We start from the raw sequence: 22736 nt of genomic DNA on the forward strand, positions 1-22736 counted from the left end.
AGAAAGTATTCTAGGAAGATTGCCCCAGAGATAAAAGCCTTGACAGGGCTACCTTGATGTCCCTGTTTCTCATGCTGTAGATTACAGGATTCAGCATGGGAGGCAGAATTGAATATAGCAGAGTAAACACCAAATCCAGATTTGAAGGTTGGTCAGGTGTAGGCCTCAGATAAGCAAAGCATGCTGTTAATAAAAATATAGAGAAAACAATAAGATGGGGTAAGCAGGTAGAGAAAGCCTTTTTCCTTCCCTGAACAGAAGGGATTTTGAGAACAGCAGTGAGAATCTGTGCATAAGTGACAGTGGTGAAGATAAAGCATCCAGATGCAATTACAATACTAAACAGAATAAATCCTTGTTCAATATAGTGTAAGTCAGAGCAGGCAAGCTTCAATAACTGTGGAATTTCACAAAACATCTGGTTGACAAGACTAGAGCAGAAAGGGCTTGCAAATGTTCCACCTGTGTGTAACACGGCATTGAGAAGGCAAGCAATCCATGCACTAGCAACCATCTGAATGCAAGTTTCCTGGTTCATGATCATTTCATATTGCAATGGATTGCAAATGGCAACATATCGATCATGTGCCATGACTGTTAGGAGAGCAATATCGGACCCTACAAAGAAGACGAACAAGAGAACTTGAGTCACACATCCAGTATAAGAAATCTCTCTGATATGCATGAGGGAATTGACCATGGACTTGGGGATAATAACTGAAATCGAACCTATGTCCTGCATGGCCAGGTTCATCAGGAAGAAGTACATTGGGGTATGAAGGTGGTGGTCAAAAGCTATGGCAGCAATGATGAGAAGATTCCCTGTTAGTGTTGCCAAGAACAATGCCAGGAAGAAGATGAAGTATATGATCTGCAGTTTTCGATCCTTTGAGATTTCCAAGAGGAGAAAGTCAGAGACGGCTGTCTGGTTATCCATTCTTATTTATTCATCACGTTGTGCCTAGATGAAAACCAAGGAGAGCTCTTATAATGCTTTCTACTGAATTCACTTTGGACATGGTTAAAGGATAGGACTTAGGAGATTCACATTTATCATACCAAACATGACAGACTTCCATTGTGTTCTGTCCATTTGTCCTTTGATTTCATATTTACTGGTGTGCCATGTTTGATTTATGTGCAATACTAACAATGCATCACAGAATATTATTTTATCCATGCACTACTAAATTTAAAGGACTTTACAATAATATTCTCTGACAGTGTATTCAACAGTAAGAGTTGAGTTTTCATCTTCAAAAATCCCTTCATGCAAAGCAAGAGATTCGAGTACAACAAGGATAGTGATGGCTGCAAGCATTATTTTGCCAGCCACCAATCGCAAGGAAACCAAATGAATGTAAGTTGTAAAACAAGAGAAAATGTATTAAATCCTTCCAATTATATCCTCTCCATCTTTCCACACACTAACTAGGTTCATACAACACAAGCACAATAACCATTCATTAGCAACCCCCATCCTGTTTCAAACCCAACAAGACATAATGGGTTCTTTTTGTTTATTGTTCATGATTAAAGACTGTGGTTTGCTCGCATGGCTAGAGCAGAACAGCACATGGTCCAATAGGAACCCTCACTCAGCTCTGACTTACCTTAGCGTTTGGGTTGTTGTGTTGTTCAAATCCAGATCTATGGTTGTTCTGTTTATTTTTAGCACAATAAAATTAACCTTTGCATTATTCCAAAAGATAGCATATCTGTCTTCCCACCATGCTCTTCCTCCCAACCCTACCTTGACTTTGGATACCTAAGATAGAGAAAAAATAAACAACACTGAATTGAAGATTTCAAAGTTGTTATCACACTTTAAAAATAATGCACATGCATTAACACATGCATGTTCTCAAAGCATACCTGTATAACAACACTTTTTAAAAACTGGTAAGAGTGTGAATTTGGAAACATTCACAAACACACACACACACGCACACTGAGGCATATGATAATGTGTAATGATGATATCAAACCAAAAGATAGATGTATGTGATATATGATCTTAGCTTCAGATCTCTTCATCCACTTGCATTTTAATGAGTTCAACATATACCTCTAAGTTGTCAGAAAAACATGAACACTTTTGTCATGGAAACTCTAGCTAGATGATAGATATAAATGAAGCCCAAATATACATTTATTAAAGATTGGCAAGCAATTAATTGGCTTGGTTTTCAATCCAAAAAGACCAAGTTTTGCATTTTCTAAATGGAGGACAGGAACACAGAATATAAATGCATATTCGGTTTTGAAAATGTATGAAAAATACATACAGGATGGACAATGTAGACAAAAATGCATACATTAGGTGGAAGAACTCAAAAACACGTTTTATTTAAGAGAGAAAAGAATGCCTATATTTTGAGAAATGCTTAAAATACACATGTACTTTAAAATATTGCAATGTGAAGTAGAAAATATATTGAGTAATTTTTAAAATGGGAGGTTGAGCAAAATTGAGCTGTGTAGGATCATAATGAATGACTGCAAGCCACCTAGAGAACCTTTGAGTTATGGGGCAGCATAGAAATGGAATTAAATAATAAATCAATAAATTCAATTTGGTTTTATTAGAGAAGAGCAGGTATTTGTATTAAAGAATTCAAATCAATTTTAACAGGTGACATTTATGTATTTATTTCCCCCTATTCTGCTTCATTAAATGAAGCCTCCATGTCACAGTAAACTGAAGCACTTTGATGAAAAGTTTAATTCCTAAATGTTTCTTTGCTATTACAGTACTGTTTATTTTAATCCTCCTTGCAAAACAAAAATATCCTACAACCAATACCCATATAGACTACTTAAGCACAACGAGTTTAAACTGGTACTAAATGTAAGAAAAAACATGGAGAAGCTTATGATGATGATGTGAGGAAAGAAAGGGTGGAGCGGCAGATCATTCAGGCTAAACTTATATTAATAACTTGCCCTTGTTCTTCATGCAGATGTCCTTTAAATTCTGATTCATGTCTTTTAGATGATGATGTTCCTGCAGAACTCGAGAGGAAAACTTATAGAAGTGTTCTTGCCCTCCCTTTTACACAGGTGGTGAAAGCTTAGTATGAAGTATTCTCAGTATGAAGATGCAGCTAAAGGATGAGGGCTTTTGTGTTCCTTGAGGCATGGCCTCTAGAGTCCAAAGCAACTGAGCAGCATAGGTCTACAACACAGAGTCATCTCTGCAGGGAGCCATCCCTACTCTCTTTTCTATGGGCTACATCAGCCATTTAGTAGATTGTGGCTTTTCAAGAAAAAATACAGTAGAGTAGCTGAGCAAAATGTCCATCTGTCTATGCTTTTAAGTGATATAGACTGACGGCGTCCCAAATGTTCAAGTGAAGGAACAGAATTTATTTGCTGAATTTCTGTAAAAGTCTCTATTAGCAACTGGTACTTCTGAAAAAGCATAAAGATACTTTGAATAGCAGTAAATAATTAAAGATTTAAAACTGTTTACATTATTTAAGATGCAGAGGTTTTATCTGTGCTGCAGCATCCAAATAAGATGTTGGAATAACATTTTTATATAATGCTTAGAGCAATGTGGAGTTATGATTACAAGAATAAGCAAAGACCTGTGGTGTGGTCCCATCAATCTGACAAATGTGCTAGCTTCTGAGACACGTCACTTGATTGATATGACTTGTAATCTGGTGGAAAATAGCCCAAGATTGTAGAAAAAAGAGGATCCTTTAGTACCATTTTAAATTCTACATTTCATCTGTTACTCTTGAAAGACTCTCTCAAACACATGGAAACAGATTTAAGTATATGCTTCGGATGTTTGTTCCCAGTAAACATGGAAGTAGAATAGACTCTTTCCATGAGTAGACTCTTTCCATGAAAGGTGGTATGTAAAGGAGTTCTTCAATTTACCCAACCTTAGTACCTTACTTCACTATGTTTTGTTGCTTTAAACATTTCCTCCTAGTTGAACTCACTTCCAGTATTGGAGCTGGGAACTGCATAAAGCATTGTAACACATACAGAAATTTAGAAAAATTTCCACTTCCCTTTATATTTGATTGTAGAGCACAGAAAAATGCTGATGCAATTATCTCATTATATCTATTACATTCTGGATGTGTTTAAAGGCAAGTACACGTCTTGCACAAATTAAAGGTGAGTTTCATATTGGGTGTCCCAAATGACAGCCATCATTTAGGAAGGATCTTATTTTCTTTCTAAATTTTCACTATCTACCTGCAAAGTTTACATTTGGAATATTTTAGTTGTGTCTCTTCGCAAAAGTATTTTCAAGAAACCAAAGTAATTGTAGTTTCAGTTTCAGTTTATGTGATACATCTCCTCCATTTTGTGTTGAATATTTATTCATACTTTGTATACATTACATCAATCACATTATAAAGTATGCACTGCATATACCTTGCTCAGTGGTGAGAATTTCCAAGGGGTGTACTTTTTATCTGGGCTTGGTTTCTCTGGGAAGTTTTCTGCTGGAGACCTATGGCATTTTGTAATATTTGATCCTATAGAATGGCCTAATATAGGCACTTTGTGCTCTCCTTTCTAATGAATGTATTTTAAACATGTTTCCATTGATTAAAGTATATTTATGTACATTTGAAAAGTGTGCACAGGGGGGTTTTTTGTGAGTTTCTCAAAAACATTTTTGTTCATTTGTTTGTTTTGTAAATCACATTGGAAGTTTGGTAAAGTATGAGTGTCTGGCTCAAATTATATTTCAGTCTGCATTTAGAAGGAATGAATGGGGTAAATCTACAGAAAGTGCCTCATTGCCTTTAATTTGTCTCATAATACAAGAATTAGAGTAAAGAAATATATTCTGAAGGCTGGAGACCTTCTGATCTCACTCCATACACAAACTTGCCTCACATCAATGGAATCTGAATCAACTTTTGCTAGTATCATCAGTAAGAACCAGACAGTGAAATATATTTTGATATAGTTTGCTTTCCCTTTAGAAGATGCATACTCATGGAAACTCAGCATTACAAAAATAACATGGTAGGAATAGAAGGCAATGTGACTTTGTGTGATGCATCAACTCACATTCTATAAAATCATCTGGTGCAGGAGAGAACTATTCCTCTGACTTCTAAAAGAGACCGTAATGACATTGCCTTGGTTAGCCAAAGCAAGTCCTTCAATTTATTCTCTCCTGAACTAGGCTTCCTTGTTTCCTATCTCATTCCTTTAGGTTGTGATTTTAAACTTAACATATTGTTGAGAGGTAGTTGAAGATTTCTATTACACATTTCACAATTTCTCTGCAGCCTTCCTGGCTACCTGTATTTCTGGTCAGGGAAAAACCTATGGAGGAGTTACTACATGATTTCCTGCAATAGAATTAAGGCAAGAAATAAGATTCTAAACCACCAAAAATACTGGATATTCTCAACAGTCTTCAGCATCTTGTAACTGAGATAATCACAAGATCCCCTTATTCCACCCACGATAATTCCACCAAACTTCCCCATTTCTTTGATTTTTTTTTCCAAAATCAGTGTCACTTTTCATCAACTTAAGTGGGAATGATTAAGCAGATTTAATTTTCCACATAGTACTATGAAGAGTATAAATTTTGGAGCAAATGTCTTTAAGTATTATTACAACTTTATGTTCTGCCTTTTGGGTGGAAAAACTCTGTATTAATCATTCAGAACTGCTAAAAAGAACAATATGTAATAATCAATAAAAGAGATAGGATCAGCAGGTTTAAAAAATACCTACATGCTTTCTCTGACTCATAAATGAAAGCTTGCCAAAATAATAAAAAGACTTCAGGAACTGAAAATAGTGTGGAATGGAGCCACCTCTTCTTCATGAATCAAAATATTCTACAGTGTGGACACAGACACTAAATGCCCCTCTCTATCTGAACAGTGGCTGCAATTTCTTCCCTTCCCACCATCAAATATTTATTGTAGACTGTGGGAAGCAATTCTGTGTGATCCAGTTAGAAAGATAAATGAAGTAGCAACTTCAGACTTTTAAACACCTGGCATTGAGATCACCATTTTCTGGAACAATAAAAACAGTTTTCTATCTCATCAGTAACTCAAGGATGTATTATTTTTCTCCAACATAAATCCAAGTAATAAAGTTTAATCCCGAAGCACAATTAAAAAAGAAAATAGGTTTCCATAGAAGACCACAATGAAATGAATATTTTAGCAAGGGCACCTTTGATTTCTTTGTTTCTCATGCTATAAATAACTGGATTCAGCATGGGTGGAACAAAGGTATATACAACAGTTAATGCCAAATCCAGCTCAGATGGATTGTCAGAGGGTGGTCTCAGGTAGGCAAACCAACCAGTGAATATAAATAGAGAAAACACTGTGAGGTGAGGGATGCAAGTGGAGAAGGCCTTTTGCCTTCCCTGGACAGAGGGAATTCTCAGCACTGTAATGAAGATCAAGACATATGTTACAACGATGAAGACAAAACAGCCTAATTCTATAATGGCACAGAATGCAAGAATGGCAAATTCAGCTTGGTATGATTCAGAGCATGTGAGCTTTAGTAACTGTGGAATTTCACAGTACAACTGATTGATAATATTGGAGCAAAAAGGTACTGCAAAAGTGCCTCCAGTGTGCAAAGCACCATAGAAAAGACCAGTGATCCAAACACCAGTAATCATTTGTGTGCAGGCTTGTCTGTTGATTACCATTTCATATTGCAATGGATTACAGATAGCAACATACCGATCATATGCCATGATTGTGAGAAGAAAGAAATCAGATCCTACAAAGAATACAAAGAAGAAAACCTGAGCCACACACCCGGAATAAGAAATGTGTCTTGCATTCATGAGCAAATTGGACATGGCTTTGGGTGTAATGGCTGAAACAGTGCCAAGGTCTTGCAGGGCCAAGTTCATCAGAAAAAAGTACATGGGGGTGTGCAGACGGTGGTCAAAAGCTACAGCAGAGATGATGAGAAGATTCCCTGTTACTGTCACTAAATATAATACCAGGAATAAGATGAAGTGCAGGAACTGCAATTCTTGAAGTTTTGAGAATTCCATAAGAAGAAACTCAGACACATATGTTTGATTATCCATATCTTTTACTCATGTATTGCAGCATTCCTAAAGAAAAACAAGGAGAGCTATTAAAATACTGCCAAGTTGAATACAGGTCAGGGAGGTTTGAAGAAAAATAAATACATATTCAATAAAAACTTGCAGATTCAACTTTACCATACAAAATCCTACAGCACTACATCACGAGGTCAACACTAAATTATCTCACTGTTTCATCTGTTCATCTATGTACTAATTTCATCTTAGCACAACTTAATTCAAGAGATTTACTTCTGTTGCTTATTTTTTGTAGCACTGATATTCAGTCTGGGGTTGCAACTTTTAACTCCCTGGATGCGCTTAAATGTTCCATCCATGTAGTAGGCCCTGCCTTGCCTCACATTTCACTTTAATAAGGTTAGTTAGGGTACAATTCTATGGCCTCCCGACATTGTCACCAGATCTCATGGCTGGAACTCTGAATGCAGATCCCCAACCTGCATCCCTCAAGGTGACACAGAAAGAATTGTGCTACCTGCCTCTCTGAGGTGGTCAGGGTTGAAGGCTAATGTCCTTGCCAAATGGTGCCCTGCTTCTCCTTCACTAAAGGGCTGCCTGGATGAATTGCAAGTTGTGAGGCACAGGGCAGCAGAGATGGCCATTGTGGTACCTTGATCCATGTTCAGAGGCACGTCCATAGTACGTCCATAGTACATAAAACATTTGATTGTACATCTCATACCCAACTGGGAATAAAGAACTTAACATTAACTTTACATTGTTTCATGGGTTCGGATTACAATTACATTGTGTTGTGTTATTGGTTAAAATTAGTTTGTTTGTTTAAAGCTTTTATATACCATCCAACTGCTAGTGTTTTGGGATGGTTTTACAAGAAAAGCAATGTAAAATAAAATGGAGCTCAGCATCCAATAATTCCAATATAATAAAACCCACATTAAAACCTATTAAACATTAAAAAATTGGGAGAATAAAAAATCAGATCAAGTTAGAGCTTTCCTTAGAAGCAAAAATGACGAAACTGAAGCTGTCATGTTTTGGGCACACCATGAGAAGCAAAACTCACTGGAGAAGACAATCATGCTAAGGGAAGTCTAAGGCAGAAGATAAAAGGGAAGACCAAATGTGAGATGGAGTCACTCCATCAAAGAAGCCATATCCTTGAATTTACAAGTTCTGAATATGTCTGTTAAAGGCAGGGCATTCTGGAGGATGTTCATTCATAGGGTTGCCATATGTTGGAGACAACTTCATGGCACACAGTAACAACATTGTTTTAAAAAAAGTAAATAAAGTAAAAAAAATAAAAATAAAGGAAAAATAGAGGAAAAATAAAGGAAAAAAAATTCCTCTTCTGCCCAGAGGAAAAAAACACAAAATATTGTGTGATGCAAATATACAATTTGTTAAGATAAAAATTAGGAGGAAAATCCCTTGAAACAAGGGCAAAAACCTCAAACAGTTTTTTTAAATTAATGCAAGTAGTCTTTGATTCAAGACAATAATATATGCAGCCTGTTTAATTGAACAATCCTTCTCTCACTGTATAGAATAACATCTGGTCAAGAGCTGATTTATCATATGTTGCTGTCAGATTGCAGTGCTATTTACTTTATCTTCCCAAATGCAAATACCTAAAGAGCAATACTTATATTCATATAATCAATGCAGAGAATAGAACTGCTTTTCACTGGAAAAATAAATGGAAGACAGAGAGTAAATAGAAAACCATATGATGAATATTTAAGAAATAGGAAAGTTAAACATTCAATATAAGATATATATTAATAACTTGCCATTTTTTCTTCATGCAGTTTTCATTTAGATTCTGATATATGCTGTTTTGTATTGCCCTTTGATGATCATATGTCTGTGCAGCCAAAGCCGTAAGTTATATTTTATACAAGTTCTCTTATTGCCAGTGAACATCTTTCCTCACTGGATGTGCAAAGTTTCCACTATGAGCTGCAGCTTAGTTGTGCTCCTGAGACATTGTCCCAAGAGTTCAACACCACATTGCAGAAGAGTGCTACTGAGAAAAAGTTGGTTTTCTAATTCAGGCCTTTGAAAGTATGTGAGAGAACATGGAAATAACACAACACTAAATTCTTCTGTCTCTCTGTTGTTAAGAGATGATTATTATTTTTTTTAGCATAGAGACTTCATACGACCAATTACTACAGAAACATTTTCATGTTTTGCAGGGGAGAATGATGCTAAACCAGGCTGTGCATGTTCTGAACCAGTGCCTGATGATGGGTTGGATGTAGTTGAACTAGGGCTATATGAAGAATCTGTTTGGGGATGGGAATCCAACAGATTCCCTGGGCTCAGCTTCCTGAACTCCTGTCTGCTTTGCAGTAGCCCATAGTCTGAGTTCTTTTGTGAGGTACTCACTAGGAAACCAGCCCCATATCTGGACTCTTCCATGGTGAGTGCAACTGCCACTTGTATGGATGCAACTGATGAAAGAGAAGACTGGCAGCCCCCCTGTGACCATTGTGCAAGCACCGACTGCTTCCCTGGCAAGCCAACCCTTTTAGAATCATGGAATACTAGAGTTGGAAGGGGCCATGAAGGCCATCGAGCCCAACCCCCTCTGTGGCAGAACACCAAGTTACGCCATCCCACTCAAATGGCTTTCCAGGCTGTTTTTGAATGCCTCTAGTGTGGGAGAGCCCACCACCTCTCCAGGAAGCTGGTTTCACTGTTGTATTGCTCCGACATGAGGAAGGTCTTTATCTTGAACGCACGCACTCTCGTCACGTTCCATTCTCTCTCCAGATGGTACAGCATGGGCTTTTCTTATCTTTTATGTTCCATTCTCCAACCACTCCTGGCCTCTCAGTTTTCTCAGTCTGGTCAATCCCATCATGCTTTTTCATTCTTCATTTTCTTCTGGGTCTTAGGCCTTCAGGAACCCATGCACACTGTAACAACATCTTGGGATGACTTACAACAAAAACATCAAATACAATGAAATAAAGCAAGTAATGAGAGCAAAGCACAACATCCAACATCTCAATATGATAAAACCCAGATTAAAACCAATTAGGCATTAAAATAATAGGAAAATAAAAAGGTCTTTGCAGACTCAGAAGTCCATTCGCACAGTGGGACTTCTGCACCCAGAATGGGCATGCCTTGTTCTCTTCTTTCTTCTTTCATTCCATTCTTCTTTCTGACTTCTTGAATCTTTGCTCTGTTTTGTAATTTATTCATGTATTCATTCACATACATATATACTTATTTATAAATTATTGTCAGTGTTTTGCTTTTTTTAACCTGCTGTGTACTGAAGGAAATATCTACAGAACTAAATATGCAGTTTTGAATCCAGGAAAGTTCTGCTTAGGGTTACACTTCTAAAATGCGTTGATTTCAGTAGATAAGCAGGCTTATTTGTTGAGTTCTCACTGCAACACAAACCTCAATACTAAATAAAACTTTTAATAGTCACATGAAAGATGACTGCCTGAAGGGGTCATATATGATTTTACTAAATTTACAATAATATCTTCTTTTTGCTTTTGTTAATGATAGAAAAACAATCAGGCATAATACCAACTTCTTGACACAGAGAACATATTCATGGAAACTCATTTCAGTACTAGAAGCCTTGACAGGGCAACCTTGATCTCCTTGCTCCTCATGCTGTAGATTACTGGATTCATGATGGGTGGAACAATGGAATAGACTACAGCAATTATTAAATCAGTTTGTGATGCTGCAAGCATACCATTAATAAAATAAGCGAAGCATACCATTAATAAAAATATGCTGAAGACAATGAGGTGAGGTAGGCAAGTTGAAAAGGCCTTTTTCCTTCCCTGAACAGAGGGGATTTTCAGAACAGCTCTGAAGATCTGTACATAAGTAAAAATGATGAAGATAAAGCAGCTAAATCCAACTAAAATACTAAAAGCAATAGACCCAGTTTCAATTAGATATAAATCAGAGCAGGCAAGCTTCAGTAACTATGGGATTTTGCAAAAGAACTGGCCTACAACATTGGAACAGAAAGGGGTTCCAAAAGTTCCACCAGTGTGCAGCACTGCATTGAGAAGACCAGCAATCCACACACTAGCAACCAACTGAGTGCAGGCTGTCCTGTTCATTAGAATTTCATAATGTAGTGGATTGCAAATGGCAACATATCGATCATATGCCATCACTGTAAGGAGGGCAATACCAGATCCTGCAAAGAAAATGAGAGCGAAGACTTGTGCCACACAGCCAAAATAGGAAATGTGTCTGATATTCATGAGAGAATTGACCATGGACTTGGGGATGATGGCTGAAATCGAACCTATGTCCTGCATGGCCAAGTTCATCAGAAAGAAATACATATGGAGGTGGTGGTCAAAAGCTATGGCAGCAATGATGAGAAGATTCCCTGCTAGTGTTGCGAAGTACAATGCCAGGAAGAAGATGAAGTGTATGACCTGCAGTTCTCGAACCTCTGAGAACTCCAAGAGAAGAAACTCAGAGATTGATGTTTGGTTAGCCATTTTATCCACTTATGATAGCATTCCTAGAGACAAAACAAGGACAGCTGTTAAAAACATCAAGAATCGCATTCATTTTGGGAAGCCCTGGATAACAAATGGCAAACATTATATGAAGATAGGATTAGAAGTTAAAAATCAAAATTGATCACACAGTATTCCACGCAACTACATCACATCCTCTATAGTAAATCATCCTGGTTATTTACAGTTTGTGGTTGAGTTGTTTCTTATTGATGTTCAGCAGCAATCATGCTTCATGGAAGAATGTTTAATATTATATAGGGTTAGATAAATGTTATGTTCAAGTGGTATGCTTAGGCCTACTGCTCCCATGAGACTGCATGACCAATGATGTTGCAATTTGCAGGTCAAAATATATGGAGAGCCACAACTTGCCAGAACACAATATCTTGAGGTCTAAAGTAGCATTGTTCAAAAACTCCTGCTTGGTGGTTGCATTCAGGGAGAGATTTCCAGCTTACACATATTGAATGTTAGTAAACATTAAATTTTATGATTTCATATACAATATACAATATATATGTATATACAATATACAATATATATGGATGTCCACAATGTATGTACAATGTACAATATATATGGATGTCCTCAATCAGAGACAGAGAATATGAATCCCTCACACTCAAATATAGGCTTAGCTTGGAGGCCTTTAAATAAACTCCTCTTGTGCCTTGTGACCTGCACTTTTTTCTAGTTAGGTTCTTTCAGCCATCTGGATTGAGGACCAGCAAGGGGAAGAGAAGGAGGCTGAGGTATCAGTTAGAATCATCACAACTCAACAGCCCCAGGCTTCTCCCCTCTATAGGCCATTTGCCCCCTTGCAACCTTGATGCTTGGGTTGGAGGACCTTGGAGCTCTGACCCCAATATTCTTATGTTCTCCCAGACAACACCAGGAGACCATAGGGTTGTACCTTTGCTGTTGTATCAGCAAAACAGGAAAGAGGGACTGAAATTGCAAGAGGAGTGATTCTTTTTCTTAACCTTCCTTTATGAACAAAGCAAATCTGTACATTTACCCCTTGGCATTATCAGAGCATCAGCATTATAGCTTTGCTCTGCTTTTATATTTTGATTATTTGATTGATTAATTTTAAACAAAGCCAACCTGCTATGAAGGCCAACACTACACATATTTACTCAAAGTCTAGTAATGTAGTAATGTATTTGCATGCCACTTACAGGCCCAGCAAAAAGTATAGTCCACAACTTCATAAGACGGCCCAATATATCACACAGACACACAAACACATGGGTTACAAGCAGGTACAGCCTAGTGAACAAATCTAGGGCAGGACAGCAGTTTCTCCCCCTACACACATCTGTATTTAGCACAGAGACCTAGAAAACTGCCTTACACCAAATCAGGTACTTGTTCTAGCTCACACAGCATTGTCCACTCTGATTACTAGTGACTCCCTGTGTTTTAACTTGGGTCACTTTGCATTCAAAATATGTGTTCTGCAACTGGGGGTGTACAAGGAATTTCTGTATGCTTGCACAAGAGATGAACAAGCACTGCTTGAACACAGACAGGAGCAGGAGGGTGTGATTTCTGAAAATGTTCATGTATTTTCTGGGCATGGAGTAGTGTTTGAAAAATACAGGATTGTTTAAAAAATTCAACAAGCAGTGCACAATCACACAATGTCAGAATTGTGCCAATTCAATAATTGCAGTATTTCATGCTGTCATCTGTAATCATACTGGGGAGGGGCTTGCACAACTTTGTAAAAACACCAAATTATGCTTGCAATCAAGTTGAAAAAATGTCCCAGAGAAGAGATTAGAAGTGGCCACAGTTACCAGGATGGGAAGAATGATATGTGGAGAATATGGGCAAACATAAACATCACTAGCCCATCCATTGCTACCCACAACTGACCCATTGCTCTGCTTAGACTAGCTGGAATAATACTCAGGTGGAGGCTTGACCATATCTGATTAAAACCCAGAAGGCCTTTCTTCAGCACTAAAGCTAGCCTGTCTGTATATAAAATTTATTCTTGTCTCATAAGTGTGTGAAAATAGTAATTTTAAACTGAATTGCTTTCGGAATAATGATTTTCAAAAGTATTACTTAGTTCACCATTTTAATTAACCACCTAGGGAAATTAGATGGATTCATCAATGCATGGCTTTCTTATTTGTTTACATGTATGGTGTTCAGAGTCAGACACGGGAGAACAATTTCCAATCCAATTAACTCGGATTGATCTTCTTATCATATACCAGGAACTGTAGCTCTCAAATGCTAATTACAAAAACAACCCCTCCCCCAGTGATTGTATATATGAAGATAAATTAGAAAGAAATAAGTCTCATAGATTACCATTCTTGGGATTGTCATACTTTCCTATTAGCATAATGAGTTCTCATTAACTAGACAGTTTTCCTGGTGTTTGTGGATTCAGTCTAATTGTTCCTCTAGAGATCATCTTCTTTAACTGAGAAAATGAATTCTAAAATAGTAAAAGTATATTGTCTTTCATTGCACAATGCTATACATATCTACTCAGAAGCAAGCCCCTCTGTGTGAGGTGTCCACAGAGGCCCCAGGCTATGGGATGGCATACAAATGCAATAAACAAACTAACAAATAAAATGAACTTGCTCTCTAGGAAATGCATTTATATATTATTTTTTTAATTGCACAATATCCCATGCTCTTTGGGTGTGTACAATACACTGTATTGAAACCCAGATGGTGTTCATTGCTATCATAACAATTCTTACAGAGCCCAATGACATCCTCACACCACTATCAGTTCTGTTCAGCCCTCAGACTCACACTGCACACACAGCCCTCCCTGCTTCCAGTGCTTTTGAGGGCAACCCAAAATGAACAGAAACTCTCATTTCTGGAATGTGACAGGTCAGCAAAGCTTTTATAAGTGAGTTCTACTAACCTGCCTCCTTCCCAAAATGAATGTTCCAGCAATCTATGGACTCCATTCAGTTCACCATAATGACTGATAGTGTACTTCATAAAGTGAAGCAATGCAGACAGAAGATTGGATCAAGGCCTAAGCAGTCATGCCAGACTCAGGCTCAGGTCAAGACCAGAATATCTCTTCCACTGATTTTGAGCCCGAATATCCATAAGATCCCTCAACTCCAGCATCAGGCTGCATATCTTGTAGGCTGTGTAAACACTCACCTGCTGTCCCCTCTCCCTTCTACCTTCTATGTTCTCCAGTCCCACCAAACCCCAAAATATATTCTTCTTTTTTAAGGTCATTTACCTAATTCGGCCATTATAGCCACTCCCAGCATCTTTGACAACATGCTACCATGAGGCATCTTAGTTCACACCTGGAGTTAAAGTTCAGAGGCCAACTGCTGAACCAGTCATTAAGATTACTGGATATAGGTGCAAGTCTCCTCCTGCTAGCACATTGTATTCATGAAGGTCCAGGGAAAATGGAGTTGTCAGAAGGTCCTTAAAGAATGCCCTTCAGGAGTATGTGATTCCAGGGGGGAGGGAACCAGGAATGCCCATCCTTGCTTTGTTGTTGTTGTTGTTAGTCGCAAAGTCATGTCTGACCCACTGCAACCCCATGGACAACATTCCTCCAGGCCTTCCTGTCCTCCACCATCCCCCGGAGTCCACTTATGCTCACACCAACTGCTTCAGTGACTCTATCTAGCCACCTCATTCTCTGCCATCCCCTTCTTCTTTTGCCATCTATTGTTCCCAGCATTTGGCTCTTCTCCAGGGAGTCCTTCCTTCTCATTAGGTGGCCAAACTATTTGAGTTTCATCTTCAGGATCTAGCCTTCTAAAGAACAGTCAGGATTGATTTCCTCTGGGACTGACCGGTTTGATTGCGTTGCTGTTCAAGGGACCCACAGGAGTCTCCTCCAGCACCACAATTCAAAGGCCTCAATCCTTTGGCGCTCAGCCTTCCTTATGGTCCAGCTTTCACAGCCATACATTGCAACTAGGAAAACCATAGCCTTGACTATACGCACTTTTGTTGGCAGGGTGATGTCTCTCCTTTTTAGGATGCTGTCTAGATTTGCCATAGCTTTCCTCCCCAGGAGCAAGCATCTTTTCATTTCTTGGCTGCAGTTCCTGTCTGCGGTGATCTTGGAGCCCAGGAAAATAAAATCTGTCACTACCTCCATTTCTTCCCCATCTATTTGCCAGGAAGTGAGAGGACCGGATGCCATGATCTTAGTTTTCTTAATGTTGAGTTTCAAGCCAACTTTTGCGCTCTCCTCCTTCACCTGCATCAAGAGGTTCTTTAGTTCCTCTTCACTTTCTGCCATGAGAGTGGTATCATCTGCATATCTGAGGTTGTTGATATTTCTCCCAGCAATCTTAATTCCAACTGGTGACTCATCTAGCCCCACCTTTCTCATGATGTGCTCTGCATATATGTTAAATAGGCAGGGTAACAGTATACAGCCTTGCTGTTATCCTTTCTCAATTTTGAACTAATCAGTGGTTCTGTGTCCTGTTCTCACTATTGCTTCTTGACCCGCATATAGGTTTCCCAAGGGAAAAATAAGATGCTCTGTTACTCCTATCTCTTTAAGAACTTGCCACAATTTGTTGTGATCCACACAATCAAAGGTTTTAGCATAGTCAATGAAGCAGAAGTAGATGTTTTTCTGGAACTCCCTAGCTTTCTCCATGATCCAGCATATGTTGGCAATTTGATCTCTAGTTCCTCTCCCTCTTCGAAATCCTTCCTGTACTTCTAGTAGTTCTCAGTCCACATACTGCTGGAGCCTAGTTTGTAGGATTTTGAGCATAACTTTGCTAGCATGTGAAATGAGTACAAAGTTGTGGTAGTTTGAACATTCTTTGGCATTGCCCCTCTTTGGGATGGGAATGTAAACTGAGCTTTTCCAATCCTGTGGCCACCGTTGAGTTTTCCAAGTTTGCTGGCATATTGAATGTAACGCTTTTACTGCATCATCTTTTAAGATTTTGAATAGTTCAGCTGGAATACTGTCACCTCCTTTAGCTTTGTTGTTGCTCAGACTTCCTAAGGCCCATTTGACTTCACATTCCCTTGCTAAGGTTCTGCAAATTTCACTTCAAACTGAGTCCATCCATGATCGCTTTCATTTCTAATCTTTCTTTCTTGTTTGTTTGTTTGAATAGAAAATGTATATTTCAACCTGGGAATGTACTATAGTGTGAAAATCTGCACCCTGGAAGATGTGTATGTTAATATTAGAATGCATAGATAGATACAATTTTCAAATGTGAATCAATGGTTTGGGAATGTGTGTGCTTCCTCTTCCCTTCCATGCCACCCTTTTCCTGCTTGTGTTTAAGGCTTTGAACGCAGAGAGTTTTGATTATTATTGAACAGAAACAATATTACTGTAAATCACAAAATCTCCAGCAGATTGGGTAAAGTCTTGCATCTAGCCCTGGGCAGGATCCTGAAGAATGAGTTCCAGGAAAAGCACAGCTTCTCTGCACAGCGTATACAAACTAACTTGTGCTAACTGTGTGCTCACGATGGAGCTAACCAAAGATTTCCTCTTTCTGGAAAGGGTGAGACCCAGACTTAGGCGCTGGGCTAAGCCTTGCACATCATCCTAAAAGGCTGTCCATGGAAGTCCAGTGTAGACACAATTATCATAGGAATTATGGGACCCACTGGACCCATCTTGACTCCTTTGTCATGTATATCTTCTGAAGATACTGTATGGATTTTAAAATAAAGCTGCATGTTTACATGGCACAGTTCATGGGTATTTAATCTGGAGATGAAGAGATTGTGAAGGTTCTGCTCCAAAATTATGATAAATGTATGAACATTGAACATGGGGCCACATGGCATTTTTTGACATTGGCATAGCTACATGGATATGGTGTTTAGAAAGGAAGACTGTGCTTCTCCCTCATTCTAGTTAATGATCAGTATTTTACAGCCACCACATGAATCTATAATTTGTTAATACATATATAAATAAAGAGAAGTAGAAGTTTAAATAAAAGAGACAAATGTCCTCAGAAATGCTTTATTTCTGCTGGAGGAGTTTTTGCATGCTTTCTTTTATTATTATTTTTTTAATTTTAAGACAAATGTAATGGTAGGGCAAAGCACCCCACCTCCAATGCTATCATGAGTCCCCCCCAATCCCTAGCAGCCCCCAGGGCCAAAAGAGCCCTATTTCACTTCTTAACAAGCCAAACTGCACTGGATTAGTGACCCGAGACTTGGGGGGAAGGAGCTTTATTACACTACATCAAACATTACATCCACAAAAGAACACGTGCAGTTACAACTACACAGAGGTAAGAGGGAAGGGTGTGGGGATGGGGAAGGTGGATAGCAGCTTACAGTCAAACCAGTACAATAGCAAGTATGCAATCCCCTTAAATCATATGGCCACCCCTGACACTAAAACAACAAATGCTAGCTAGTCTAAAATCCTAACAACTTTCACAATATTTATTGGTCTTCTCAAAAGTAGCAGACTCAAATTCCAGAGGCCATGGCATCCAATGGCAAACCTCTTTCCTTCCATCCCCAAGAGGCATGCTGTTTTGACCCTGGCCACCCTTTTTATCCCCTCCCTGAGCAATCAGGATCCTTTGTTCCTAGAGGTGACATCAAAAAGAATCTCTTCAACTGACCTAGCTGCCAACTCCGGCACCTCCTTAGCCAAGGTTGTGTCTAAGTCTAACAAATTCCAGGCCTGCAGCTGGGGAGGTGCCCACCCTCAGCCCATGGCCTATATCAGTCTGATATACCTCAGCCTTTAACCCTTGCCTCTGTCTCCTCAGCACAGGGTCTTCTCCATTACAACAAAGTTGTGAACTGGAATTGCTTATGGAACCTATCTGTGCTTTGTTCTGTCAGATTCACCTCCGACTGGTGTTTTCCAACTTATAAGTCAAATAAGCTGTGTTTCTCCTAGAGGTATATTTCCAGAATCTTTCGTTATACATGTATGTGTGTGTGAAAGAGAGAGAATAAATAAATAAATCATTTTTAAAATATTATCATACTTGTTATTGGATTGTGTCCAGATTTTGTCATGCAGCAGGCCCATTAAAATCAAATACTAGAGGATAGTGAATATACTCTAAACATGACAATATTCGGATTGAACCCATTTTTTAAATTGAGCAACACCTCCTGTTAATCATGGGAAATTATTAGCTTTCAATGAAATCCTGGAGGTCCAGGATAATATTTCCACATCAGTGGGCACACCTTCATTTTCCTGAATAGCATCTTGTTCATTGTCATGCTTAGGAAAACAATGCAATTGCACAACATTAGGTATTAGGCATTGGAATGATCCCCTGGTTACCTCCAGACCATGTCCAGGAGCCACACTATTGTTCCTGAACTAATTTAGATTCATTTCATTGACATTAAGTGGAAAGGAATGGCTTTTCCCCTCCTTTAAATAACCACAAAATGAAATTAACAACAAAACCAACTAAACAACAGTAAACCTAGTAAACCACCATAGTGTAAACAGTTGATGTAGAATTCAGAGGCCTGCTCTTAGAGGTATAAACATCATTAAAATAGCCAAACAATATAAAGGACTTTTATTCATGGAAAAAATCACAGATAGGAAAGATACCATTACAGATAAGTATTGCAAAACATGTCTTAATACAGATCCAGTTACAGATAAATTTAGCAAAATCTAGGGCTTTCCTGATTTCTGTCAAATTAACTCAAAGGGCACAAAATCCAGAGAATTCTTTGTTAGTCTTCCTGAAACCAACACTCAGGGTATGAAAAACAACCACTCAGAGTGAAAGCCTAGAAGACTCAAAAGCATCTTTCCCTGCTAATAAACAGGAACTGATGCAACACCAGACCTCCTTCAGAGCCAACGGGCCCAGTGACCTCTGTGGGGCAATACCTTTGATTTCTTTAAGAAACAAGAATGCAGGCATGGAGCCTTACATTGGTGTTGAAGTCTCAAGTCTCTTAAGGGAAAGTGATGCATGCCCAGAGCCAAGGGTAAGCAAGTCAGGGCTCTTACACTCCTACAATATGAACAAGTTCTTAAAGCCCAATTCCCCCTGGAATGTTTGCAAGAGAAAAAGCATTAATACATCCATATAGCTTAGATTGTATATGTGAGTATTAAAATGAATATGCAAGAGAGGATCAGGATCTTGTAGACAGCACCTCTGACTTAATTTTGGGATGGCACAGTTTATTTTCTCCAAACAGGAGGAGGGTGCCAATGACGGAACTCTATAGTTGTCCAAAACTTTTGGTTGTAAATGACACATTTCCTGAAATCTCTGGTACCTGGGAAAGGAAGTCCCTCACAGCAGGACTCCAACACATGGTGCCTTTTTATTTTCTCCCAATGCTTCTGACTTAAAGCTGCCACCCTTTCTTGATTTACAAGTTTTCTCTTCTGCTTCATTCTTAAGTTATTCTACCTCTTCTCATGGTAAGTGTTATTGCCGTATCTATTTTGCCCCATATATTTCCTTCTTGATCTCTCTCTTATTCAAGAGATTTGCCTATGTGTTTGTTTCAGCCTTTTCAGCCTCCATTCACCCCCATCCTCACATACAATCATACAGAAACCACTTATGTCCCTTATATTATTAGGTTCTTAAGATTAACCTGAAAACATAGGATGGCTAATTGTGAGTTTTTCACATAAGTATTACCCTGATTGGTGGCTCCTGTGGGTCATCAAAGAAGCTATTTGAGATAACAAAGCAAAACAAAAAAGTACATAACCCCTTTCTGGGGTGAAGCAACGCTCAGTTCCTTGAATACATTCCTTGAAACCTAAAGAGTGCAAAACATTCCAGGTTCATGTTTGAACAAAGATTTTACAAAACTCATGATCCATATGCATCTTTTTATTTATTTCTTACTGTAACACAAAATGGGCTTAAGTTATCATATAATTCTATGTATGGGACCTGTTAAAAGAATAAATTATGAAATCATAATTCACAGAGACAACACAAACTGAATATTACATATTATATAACCACTGCTTTCAAAAGGCAAAGCTTTTGATGCTGGAAAAGTTAATTGTGAATAGAATACATTGCAAGCTATGGGACTTGTTATTTGAAATTGTGCTGTGGCACAATTGGGTGGCATACAAATGGTTTAAATAAATAAACTGGTGGACTTAGTCCCAACTCTAGTGGATCAAGGCTAAAATCAAGCTCCTAATCTCATATTTCGTTTTTTATGTGTAAACCTCCAAAGTGCTTCTAGAATTTCTTTGTTCCTCATGCTATAAATAATAGGATTCATAAAAGGAGGTAGCATTGAATACATAATGGCAAACGGCACATCTAACCCTGATGTGGACCTTAGTGTTGGCCCCAAGTAGGTGTAGGTTCCAGTGATATAAAACAAAGAGAGAACAACAAGATGGGGCAGACAAGTGCTCAAGGCTTTCTTCCTTCCCTGTTTAGAAGGGATAGTAAATACAGTCCTAAAAATGTGCACATAGGAAACTATTGTGAAACAAAAACAGGTTAGACATACCAGTACACTAAAGATAAGAGCCCCAATTTCAATACGGTAAGAAGAATTGGAACAGGAGAGCCTCAGTAGCTGTGGGATTTCACAAAAGAACTGGTTGATACTATTGGAGCAAAAAGCGATGGTAAATGTGCAAGCTGTGTTCAGTGTTGCATCGAAAAGTCCAAAGATCCATGCACTGGTGGCCATTTTTATGCAGGTTTCTCTATTCATTTCTTTGACATAATTCAGTGGGTTGCAGATGGCAACATAGCGGTCATAGGCCATCAAGGTCAGAAGGAAGAATTCTGATCCCCCAAACAGTAAAAGGAAGTAGGTTTCGGCCAAACATTCAGAAAAAGAAATCCTTGCTGTTTTCATCAGAGAGTCAGCCATAGCTTTCAGAATGGTGGCTGATATGAAACCAAGATCAACAACAGCCAAATTAACCAGAAAGAAATACATTGGAGTTTGAAGCTGGTGGTTGAGGGCAACCACAATTATTATAAGAAGATTCCCAACCACAGCTACCATATACATGAACAAAAAACTCATGAAGTATACAATTTTCAGTTCCCAAATTTCAGAGAATCCTAGGAGTTGGAACTCAGTTACCAAGCTTTGGTTGGCCATATCTCTTTTGACAATTTTGTGTTGCCTATTAACAGAAAGGAAACGAGGAAAACTGTAACTGAAACAGTTCATTTATCACATATATGTTGTGATATATGGAGGTTGAAAGTTAGAAGGGGAAATAACTGAGGAGTAAAGGAAACAATTCTGGCTGTAGGCAGGACTTACTATTTTATGGATGTGTTCCCAAACCTGTAGAACCTTCCCAAGTCTCTTGCTTTCTTTCAGTGTTTATTAACAAACTGAGCTTTCAACAAAGTGTTGCAGTGTGAAGGGCTCTTGTTTCAGATATCCCATTTTCTTTCTCTTTCTTCTTTTCACTGTTTTATCACTTTATTTCTGAAACGTACACAAATTTGACTAGACGTAACATCCACCAACCAAATTATCATGATCACATCAGCTGCAATATCCAAATTTGCCATATTTTGCTAGTGTTGTCTTCTATGGATTTCAGGCAACAATGAACTAGCGGAGTGCTTGTGTAAGAAGGGACTTTATCTGTGCATCTGCTGTAAGGGTGTCCAGAGACCTTGTTCCCTGTGCTCAGTCCAGTTTAATTACTTATGAAGTCTCATGGGACTGATACTTGTACACTCACAAGCTAAAGTAGGGATGCACATCTCACAAATAAAGGAGTTTGTCCCCACAAAGGTATATCAACCAAGGACAAAGAGAGAGTTCTGTAACCAGAACTTTTGAAAAGTCCAAACCTTATCCCTAATCCTCTAGCTTGTTCCTGTTTCACTGAACATAAATCTGCAGTAAAGTAACCAATTCAGAACATCTGACAAAGAGACATGATCTCCTTGACTTGTAAATTCTACAGATTTGATTGACTCACTTTTATAATATTCCATCTTTACTAGTAAAGGTCACAGAAAATGCATGCTCACTTGAATATAATTGCATCATAAATTCTTATCTGTGCACAGTCATTAAAAAATGTAATACCCAGATTGATGCAAAATGGTGTTGTTTGTTTCTCCCATTGTTGGGCTTGCCTTGTTCAGGATAGATGGAGGCAACCGCTAAAGGGTCCACAGGTCAACAGCAAATCA

General features: G+C 38.4%; 2 protein-coding genes and 1 pseudogene across 2 annotated transcripts; all 3 read right to left on the bottom strand.

Annotated features, from left to right (window-relative positions):
- Positions 1-10: 10 nt before the first annotated feature.
- Positions 11-937, bottom strand: LOC123020143 (olfactory receptor 14A16-like). The gene has a single exon (XM_044423569.1). It carries the CDS (start codon positions 935-937, stop codon positions 11-13), a length of 927 nt encoding a protein of 308 aa, XP_044279504.1.
- Positions 938-6124: 5187 nt separating this feature from the next.
- LOC123020153 (olfactory receptor 14A16-like) lies at positions 6125-7072 on the bottom strand. Its single transcript, XM_044423580.1, has one exon. The coding sequence runs from the start codon at positions 7070-7072 to the stop codon at positions 6125-6127; it is 948 nt and encodes a 315-aa protein (XP_044279515.1).
- A 3581-nt stretch (positions 7073-10653) lies between these two features.
- LOC123020141 lies at positions 10654-11565 on the bottom strand (annotated as a pseudogene).
- Between the last annotated feature and the right edge of the window lie 11171 nt (positions 11566-22736).

The sequence above is a fragment of the Varanus komodoensis genome, unplaced genomic scaffold (genome assembly GCF_004798865.1).
Source record: "Varanus komodoensis strain SLA01 unplaced genomic scaffold, ASM479886v1 scaffold142, whole genome shotgun sequence".
NCBI classification, from domain to species: Eukaryota; Metazoa; Chordata; class Lepidosauria; order Squamata; family Varanidae; genus Varanus; species Varanus komodoensis.

Bases quoted from the DNA above. Each gene is read 5' to 3' on its own strand.
- LOC123020143 (XM_044423569.1), bottom strand. From the start codon at position 937: ATGGATAACCAGACAGCCGTCTCTGACTTTCTCCTCTTGGAAATCTCA.
- LOC123020153 (XM_044423580.1), bottom strand. From the start codon at position 7,072: ATGGATAATCAAACATATGTGTCTGAGTTTCTTCTTATGGAATTCTCA.